This window comes from Hippocampus comes, unplaced genomic scaffold (genome assembly GCF_001891065.2).
Source record: "Hippocampus comes isolate QL1 unplaced genomic scaffold, H_comes_QL1_v1.1 scaffold112, whole genome shotgun sequence".
NCBI classification, from domain to species: Eukaryota; Metazoa; Chordata; class Actinopteri; order Syngnathiformes; family Syngnathidae; genus Hippocampus; species Hippocampus comes.
The window spans coordinates 1,189,011-1,197,548 of NW_017805841.1; the positions used below are offsets into that span (position 1 = coordinate 1,189,011).

The 8,538-nt window shown below is 43.8% G+C and overlaps 1 protein-coding gene across 2 annotated transcripts; it reads right to left on the reverse strand.

Annotated features, from left to right (window-relative positions):
- Window positions 1-16: 16 nt before the first annotated feature.
- fbxl9 (F-box and leucine rich repeat protein) lies at window positions 17-7,612 on the reverse strand. 2 transcript variants are annotated; one of them, XM_019888331.1, is made up of 11 exons: window positions 7,409-7,612; window positions 6,091-6,192; window positions 5,836-5,939; window positions 4,163-4,342; window positions 3,462-3,767; window positions 3,125-3,341; window positions 2,380-2,537; window positions 2,071-2,286; window positions 1,006-1,218; window positions 654-871; window positions 17-500 (listed from the first exon to the last, which is right to left on the reverse strand). In XM_019888331.1, exons 1-11 carry the CDS (start codon window positions 7,446-7,448, stop codon window positions 338-340), a joined length of 1,917 nt encoding a protein of 638 aa, XP_019743890.1. In that variant the 5' UTR covers window positions 7,449-7,612; the 3' UTR covers window positions 17-337. The 2 variants fall into 2 exon arrangements, with proteins under 2 accessions (XP_019743890.1, XP_019743889.1); XM_019888330.1 differs by having other exon boundaries at window positions 5,836-5,970; window positions 7,126-7,609.
- Between the last annotated feature and the right edge of the window lie 926 nt (window positions 7,613-8,538).

Genomic DNA, 8,538 nt, shown 5'->3' on the forward strand with positions numbered 1-8,538 from the left:
GTTAGCGTTGCTTTCAGTCACTGACTGGCTGAGAAAAATTGTGCTACTGGTATAGTGCAGAGAGTGCTGTCCATTTGAACTTGGTTTAGAGCGCTACATGCCAGAAGCCTAACTGATTTCTTCCCAATTAGGGATAACGTGAAATGAATTCTAAATGCTACTAGAAGACCTAAGTAAAAAAAAACAAAAAAAAAAACACTGTTTGGGTGGGGCAATCTGTCCGTTAAGTTTGAAACCTCTCAACTGTTCATTTGTGGACAATGTTAAGAACCTCAACACTTCTTCCCAGGTTTGGTCAACACATTTGCTTGATGAAAAGTCACGAAGAACATTTAAATCAGAGTGAAAAGTCAGTCCCACCGGATATTTTGCAGTGGAGGTTTTCCAAAAAGGGCAGCTGTGATTGAAGGTGGTCCACGGTGGTTCCTGAGATCTTGTTGCACTTGGACACGTCAAGTGTCTTCAGTCGCTGACAGTGCTGAGCCAGCAGGAGCAAAGATCTGGAAATATCCATAAGTCAAACACGATGACACCACAAGAACACCTTACGGTCTTGTTGTGCAACAGAACCGATTTCACGTGATGCAGTATTTTGAAGAAACCGATGATTGGGGATTTGCTGTTTTAAATAACATGGCAGAGCACTGACTTACTGATCTGTAATGTGATTGCAAGCCGAGAGGGAGAGATGCTGCAACCTGTGGAGGAACGGCGCCGCCTGCGCCACGCCGCGGTCGCTTATGTGCGCACAGCGGCTGAGCTCCAGGCTGGTGAGCGCCCGGCAGTGCCGGGCCACAGCCAACAAACTGGCATCGGTGATGTCGGGCAGCGAGGACAAAAAGAGACACTGGAGGTCTGCGAAGCGCACCACCTACGCATGGAAGACGCAAACAATGACTTCATCTTTTGAGTACAGGCTCTCCCTCAAAAATGGACTCACACTTTGACTGCCTATCAGTCTTATGATTTTTCTTTTCAGGTGCAAAAGCAAGGAATCGAGAAAACCTGCGTGATGCTGCTGTCGGTGAGCTTGCAGCAGGCGGACAAGTTGAGTTCACGCAGCCTGCGGAGCGCTAACAGCGACGCCCCCGCCTGCAATTTGAACTGCTTCAAGTCGTCCGGCGTCACCAGCTTGGGTCGCTCCTCGAAGGGCAATCGCGGAGGCTTGAAGAAGCCCATGTTGCCGAAGGTGCGTGTGAACCTGGGGCCCCTGTCTTCCTGTCGAGGGGAATGCGGACATATGACTTCAATGGGGAAAATTCTGATACTGTTGTGTAACAGTGAGGGTAATTTCAATAACAGCCCCCCTCCCCCACCTCCAATTAGGTCTGAATAATTCATTCATCCATTTTCGAATCCGCTTATCCTCACAAGGGTCGCGGGCATGCTGGAGCCCATCCCAGCTGTCTCCAGGCAGTAGGCGGGGTCCACCCTAAACTGGTTGCCCGCCAATCGCAGGGCACACAGTGACGGACAACCATCTGCGCTCACACTCATACCTAGGGACAATTTAGAGTGTTCAATCAGCCTGCCATGCATGTTTTCGGAATGTGGGAGGAAAGCGGAGTGCCCGGAGAAAATCCACGCAGGCAAGGGGAGAACATGCAAACTCCACACAGGAAGCCCGGAACTGGAATCGAACCCTCCACCTCCGCACTGTGAGGCCGACGCGCTAACCAGTCGACCGCCGGGCTGAATAATGTTGGGAAATAATCAAACTGAGATTTATTTTTCTTCTCCCCTTAACAACCGATTTAAGACATGATTATTTTTTCAAGGTGCTCCTCCAAGTATTTTTGTAACAAACAAGCGTTGAATTTATCCTGTACCACAATCGACAATATCAGATGTATAATAGCCCAAAAGCATTTGTCTTATAACTCATGCTTACCCTAAAATAAAGGCAAATGAACTGCGTGGCGTGGCGTGAATGAAGTCAGGAAACGTATGAGCATAATAATGCAAACCAATCCGGCTTTATCATGTCATCACGTCAACTTTTCATGTTTGATGAAACAATATATACACGTGATACCAGCAACGACAGCACTCTCCGTCTGCAACGCTCACCTTCTCCTCGTCCAGCACGCACGTGCTCGTCTCCACCATCCCCAGCAGACCCCAATCCGTCACCTCTTTACACCAGCCGAGTCGCAGGACCACCAGGCCCTGCAGGTAGGTGGCAATGGCGCGCACCGACAGGTCGGTCACGTTGACGCACGAGGTTAGGTCCAGCTCACGTAGACTGCCGCCTAGAACCTGCGTAAGTGAGAATACGGCCTCATCCTGAGGAGAGCCAAAGGGAGACCATTATATTGTCCGTCTACTTTGTAAACTGTGTCCTCATTAAGACCACGACGGACGCCGGACAGGACTGACCCGCATGTAAGTACAGCTCCGGAGATTGAGCTTCTCCAGCTGCGCTCGCTCAGCAAGGCATCGCGACAAACCTTTCACCATCTCTGCCCCACCGACGTGAAGACACTCGGATAGATCCAGACTCCGCAGGGATGGGACTGACACCAGGTCAGCTAGGCCTGCACACCACATGACTACCATCACTTGACTTCAACAGCAGGCACACGTTAGAAAGTCCACACGCTTCTGGGAAAATGCAAAGTCTCCGAGATGGAAATAAATGACACCATGAGGAACCGTTTACACACTTTGCTGTGGTTACCGTTTGGCATCTATGCCAGATATACTTTTCCTGGATGCAGTCTAAATATAGATAAAGTCAAAAAAGTGGACCACAATGGCACGTCATGTTTCGTTAGCAAAATTTAGCCAGACATTCTTGATTTTTCTTCTTTGTCTTGCCCCATCCAGATATATGAAGAACTAAGGACTTGATGGAGATGCCTGCAGGTCATTGAACAACTATTCCAGATTGTCCGAATGTTGTCATGCAAATCTCTGAACTCAACCTTGTTTCAGCCGGAACATGTGGCATTGCGGATAGTTGAAAAATAATCAATAATGGGTGACATAGCCCGAAAAGGTCTAAAAATTATTCCTAACGCAGCAAACCCTTCAAAATCAAGGTTTTCACGTCCACTCTACGAACAATCGAGTCTTAAAAATGAAAATCTCCCGTGCTGGCCTCCTCTGACCAACAGGATACCTGTTTCAGTGATCTTCCAGTCACGTGACAACGAGAGGTCCGTAAGGGAGCTCAGGCCTCGCGCTACGGCCACCACGGCCCTGCTGGTCAACTCGGTGCAGCCGCTGATGTCCAGTTTCTGGAGGCCCGGCTGGTGCTTCACCAGAACCTCCACCGAGTAGTCTGTCAGCTCCTTGCAACTTTGCAGAAACAGATCCTCCAAGGCCAAACCTTGAACCTGTAACACACGTCATATAACCCAAATGGTGGGAAAACCTTTGCACTCAAGTGAAGATTGCACATTGATTAGTGCATATATTGCGGTTCTGATCTATGTGGAGAAGCAACGTTTCCTAACCTGGGCAATAGTGCGAAGGGATTCGGGAGTGATGGAGGTTCTGCTGAGGTCCAGAGCAACAAGGGTGGCGCTCTGCTCCGTGAGCAACTTCCGCAGGTTCCTCAGTGAGAGTAGCGCAGAGGAAACCTTGACGGTTCCCACCGGGCAGCCACTGTAGGGGTCAAACTCAAAAGCAATGTGGCAGCCAGCCAGCGCGAGGCGGCGGAGGCGAGGTGTGCAGCCCGTCAGGCGGTTGAAGGTGAGGTCAGAGAGGTAGCGCAGGTCGGACAGGTCCAGTTCCTCAAGGCCAGAGATAGCCGACTTAACCTGGATCACAGTGGAAAGAAAACATTGGGGAGTTTGAACAGGAAAACTAAATGGTGGAACGACTACTAACTTAACCAGGATTCATATTAGGACAACTTTCCTATTCACTGATGTGCTTATTCCAAATTTTGTCTTCTATCAACAATTTTACATAACCCAAAGACCAAAAAAAAAAAAAAAGAAAAACAATAATATATAGTAGTTTGTAAATAAAACTGTGGAGTGACGAAGTGTCATCAGTCAGCTTTGGAAGTCGACAGAAATCTGAGAATATTTACAGTTTCAAGGCTGAAATTGACAGGCACATTGCTGTTCTGTGTTGAATATAAAGATGATGCACAAGATGGAAAATTAATTTCCAAGACAATGTCTCCGAGTGATGTTGGATTTATTACCTGCTGTCTGTGTTCCTTCCTGGAGAGGAAGGCTCCAGACATGAAGAGGCTGTCCAGGCCTCTTAGGTCGAGCCTGCGGAGGGAAGTGAGGCGAGGGAGGAGAGCCAACAAGGAGGCTTCAGTGACACTGCTGCCAGGCAGTGCTAAGCTGTCCAACTTGGAGCCGACACTTCGGCCCACCTGATGGCAGAGAGGCAAGGGGACACGTGAGAGACTGAAGTCACACTGGGACACATACGGTAAGTGACATTTCCAAAGATATATAGCTCTCTGTGTTTGGTGGGGTTGAGGTCGGGGTTCGAAACAAGTTCTTCCTGATCATACATTATCCAGGCCTTCATCTGTGGACTTTGCTTTATACACTGGGAACATGGAAGGGGCTTTTACACAAAGCCGGAAACATAAAATAGTACAAAACGTCATACATGGATATGAACTGGGAATTTCGGGGTCAACCCCAAAACAGGAATAGTTGATTAAGAGATGGATTGTATCTTCATGCTTGTGTTAATACAGTGGCATGTAGTACCGTATTGGCCCGAATATAAGACGGTGTTTTTTGCATTGAAATAAGACTGAAAAAGTGGGGGGTCATCTTATATTCGGAGTCTAGTCATTATACCCATTCACGACGCTAGATGGCGCCAGATATCATTGAAGCGAATGCTGAACTTGACTCCCCAGGCCAAAGTGAAACCCTGTCACGAAGAATAAAAATAAAAATAGCGGTAGCACAAAGAAGAAAAATAAAAAAATAGCGGTAAGAAAGAAAAGAGAAGACAATAATAGAAGAGATAACAGAAAATGGAGAAACGTAGCGACAATCTGCAGAAAAGTGGGTCGAGGATCGGCCAGGTTAACCGGCAGCTGAGGATAAGTTATGATGTAATTTACATTTCAAAAGCAGAAGCCATTCATTTACGAATGTGATTGCACTTTAGTTTACATATTTAAATGTTCAGATATTAAGATTTGAATGAGGCAAAATAACATGCTTTTTCTCTCAAATATATTGTTATAATCATTTGTTTCAGATGTACTGTACTGTAATTATTTTCTGTATAAAAATTAATTTGGTGTTCAAAAAGTCTTTTTTCAAACTTGAGTCTTGAAAAAGAGGGTGTCGTATTAGAATCAGGGCCGTCTCATATTTGGGCCAATACGATAATACAGGTGGCATGTAGTTAATACTGAAGTACCTCTTCCTGCTAAATGACCATGAAAAGTCTTAGATAAAGACAGCAGCTTTAACATCTCTCAACTATTGTCAGTGAAGTTCTGACCTCAGAAGTGCTGACAAGATCCATGCTTTTTTTCTGTCAAGTTAGGCATACAGTGGTGCCGTAACTTACAAACTGAATGTGTTGCCCGAAGACGCGCTAAACACAATTCACTCGTTTGTCAAATTTATTTTCCACAAAAAAGTCAAGTGATTAGTCTGTTTCAGCTCCCTAAAAATCAACAACCTTTTTTTAGGTGTTTAATGAAGAAACATGAACAATATAACAACAAAAACATGCTAAAAAATCTTAAAAGAAAATGTAAAGAAATAAAGCTTCTGTTGTGTGGCAAGGTATAGTTAGATTTTGATTCTTCTATTTAAGACTTGAATAAAGTTATATTTAAGGTTTTCTGATGACAATCATCCCACTGCCAACCCCCACCCGTCTGACCTCCAGTAGCAGAGATCTGGACAAGCTGAAGCCATCCAGCTGTCTGATGATCAAGCTGCAGCGAGACCTTCGTCCCAGACTCCTGACCAGCTCCAAGGATGAGGCTGAAGCCGGAAAGCAAAATATGACATTTTTCTACAGGCAAAAAGAGAGACAGACAAAAGGTTTGCTTTGCACGTGCACGGCCTTCACTTGACAAATCGAATGTTATTGCAGATTTGTAGAATTCGGTATAAGTGATGTGGCAAAAATGACCTGAAAACACAAGTCCTGGCTGGCAATGTACCAGCTGCGGCAGACCAGTGATGCTTCCTTTCTGTCTGAAGTCTGGAGGAAACTCAGGATGTAGACTACAATCTAGAAAGAAAGACAAGGACATTACATATGTAATGTTAAACGACGTTCTACGCATAATCAATGACTGTTATCTGGATTATGAGAGCCATAGTGGGAAAAAATATCATAGAGAAGTTATTCTACAAGAATGAAATCAAAGGGGTATAAGAATTAGGCACACCTGAATTTGAAGCTCTGAGAATACACAGATCCCAATCCCTTGGTAATGTATTTAGGAGAAAAAGAGCGCATCCAAACTGTTGCAATTTTGGAGGATTTTTTTGAGGGGGCGGGGGGACAAAACTATACCAACATGACACCTTTTATATGGCTTGTGGAGCAGTGGTTTAAACCAAGGAAAACATTAAATCTTTTTTTTTTTGGGGGGGGGGCATCTGTTTTTCAGGCGGTGTAATAAATTAACTGTGTTAAATCCAGCTCTATTTCCGGTACGCAAAATGCTCAAGTTGCACACATTACAAGTGCTGTTATATTGTCTCCACTTTCCACATGAAAACATTTCAATATTAGAGCTAGCTTCACATTAGCTCCCCATGGCAACTACTGTACAATGTACAGTGTAATTTTTAAAAGACTAAAAAGGGACTAATAACATTGCAAAACAAAAAGCTGCATTTAGACGTCAAATTATTATAAAAATGCAGAATCTATTTGTAATTTTACAAGAATTGAACTCTCATTTATAAGAAAAAAACTATTAAGAACGTGAAAATATTAATTTTATGAGACTCAAGTTATGTTGCCTAAGTACACATGCCAGGTGGTTTATCTTGTGTTGACCTAGGAGTGTGGCGTTTCGGTTCATGTCGGAAATTTTAAATGTACTGTTACAATGACGTCCTTTCTGACTGTAATTCTTTTCAGACTACGTAGTCTGGACAAATTAATTTCAGTCAACGAGCTACAATGTAAAGTTAAATGAAGATGTCTGACCTCCAGAGGTAGCTCGGGTGTTTCCAGAGAGTCCGCTTCATCGTAGTCTTCCATCTCGCAGTTTGCTCTCAGTCAGACGTCAAGCATTCGACACGGAAGCGCAATGGAAGAGGCTCATAAACGCATCACGGCGGAGCTAACATAACTGCTTCCTAGCTAACTAGCTTAAACGACCAAGCTTGGCTGCTGGCAAGCACGCTCGTCTGCACGAGAATTAATGGCCTAACCAGAGTCGTGGCAATGGCAAGCTTTGAAATGCCAGGTTAAAATAAAAAGAAGTTACTAGCTGTTCCACGCAGTTGCCGCTGACACCAGCTCGTCATTGTGTCGGTCAGGAGGATCAGCTGAGTGTAGACGGTGACGTCACGGGGTCGATAACGCGTACCAGTGATACTGAAAAAAATCGGGTTTTATAATAAAAAATAAGGCGTTTAAATAAACTTTTATGCCCGTTACATGTTGTACCATAACTCATTTCTATATTTGTCTAATTTTAAAAAAAAATCTGGTTTGCAAGTTTTAATTGGAAATCAGCTTTAGAGAATACGCGTCTGTATTATATTGCTCTGGTTCCTTGTTTCATCTCTCTTGGAAAAGGTTAAATTTGTTTTCAAGGATATGTAAACCACAATTTCACATTCACACACACTTATATACACGCTTAACAATTAAATAAGTGGTTTAGTTGCACTTTTTTCCCACTTAAAGCGCTGGTTGTTCACCAATGTTTAAAAAAAAATCCCACAATTGCCTGTAGTGATTCTTACCAGGTTTTTATATTTTAGCTTTTACAACCAAGTGAAATTTGTGTCGTGTAGCCATCAGTGGTAGTGCCTACTTTTTGTGATGCGAAAAGTTGAAACTGTTTTGTCAAGTCAACTTTACCTTAATGTGGTGAGGTGATTTTGAGGATGTACTCTGACGCGTTTCCGGGGGAAAAAATGAATGCTCAATTTATGGGGCTCCTTAAAAGACAGTCAAACCAATGAAACCACACTGCTAACCACACAAACAGGCTATACTCTGCACAATTTAGTTACTGGAAACTGTATTTCCCCCCTTACCTGGAATTTCTGCTGTCTGCTGTCACCACAAGCACACACAGGAAATGGAAAACCTGCATCAACCTGGCCTAATTAACACAATTGAAGTGATTTAGAAAATGGATGGAAGAAAAAAATAGATATTTTAAAAAAGGAGAAGTAAATTAAAACAATTGTTGCTTGAAGTTTAATTCACATGCCAATTGTTGGAATGACTGCCGAAGGACAATTGACAGACATCATTATGATACACACACAACATATGAATAATATGATGATGATGATGATGATGAACATTTCATGCAGCCTACATAAACATACTTAAACATGCATGCACACAAACACACACCCCAATGAGAAACAATCTACT

What these genes read in the sequence shown, in the direction of transcription:
- fbxl9 (XM_019888330.1), bottom strand. Translation starts at nt 7,179, where the DNA reads ATGGAAGACTACGATGAAGCGGACTCTCTGGAAACACCCGAGCTACCT. An exon ending in CTGGAAGATCACTGAAACAG is followed by an intron (nt 2,538 to 3,124) that starts GTATCCTGTTGG and finishes TGTGGTGTGCAG; the next exon opens with GCCTAGCTGACCTGGTGTCA. An exon ending in GCGTGCTGGACGAGGAGAAG is followed by an intron (nt 1,219 to 2,070) that starts GTGAGCGTTGCA and finishes TCCCCTCGACAG; the next exon opens with GAAGACAGGGGCCCCAGGTT.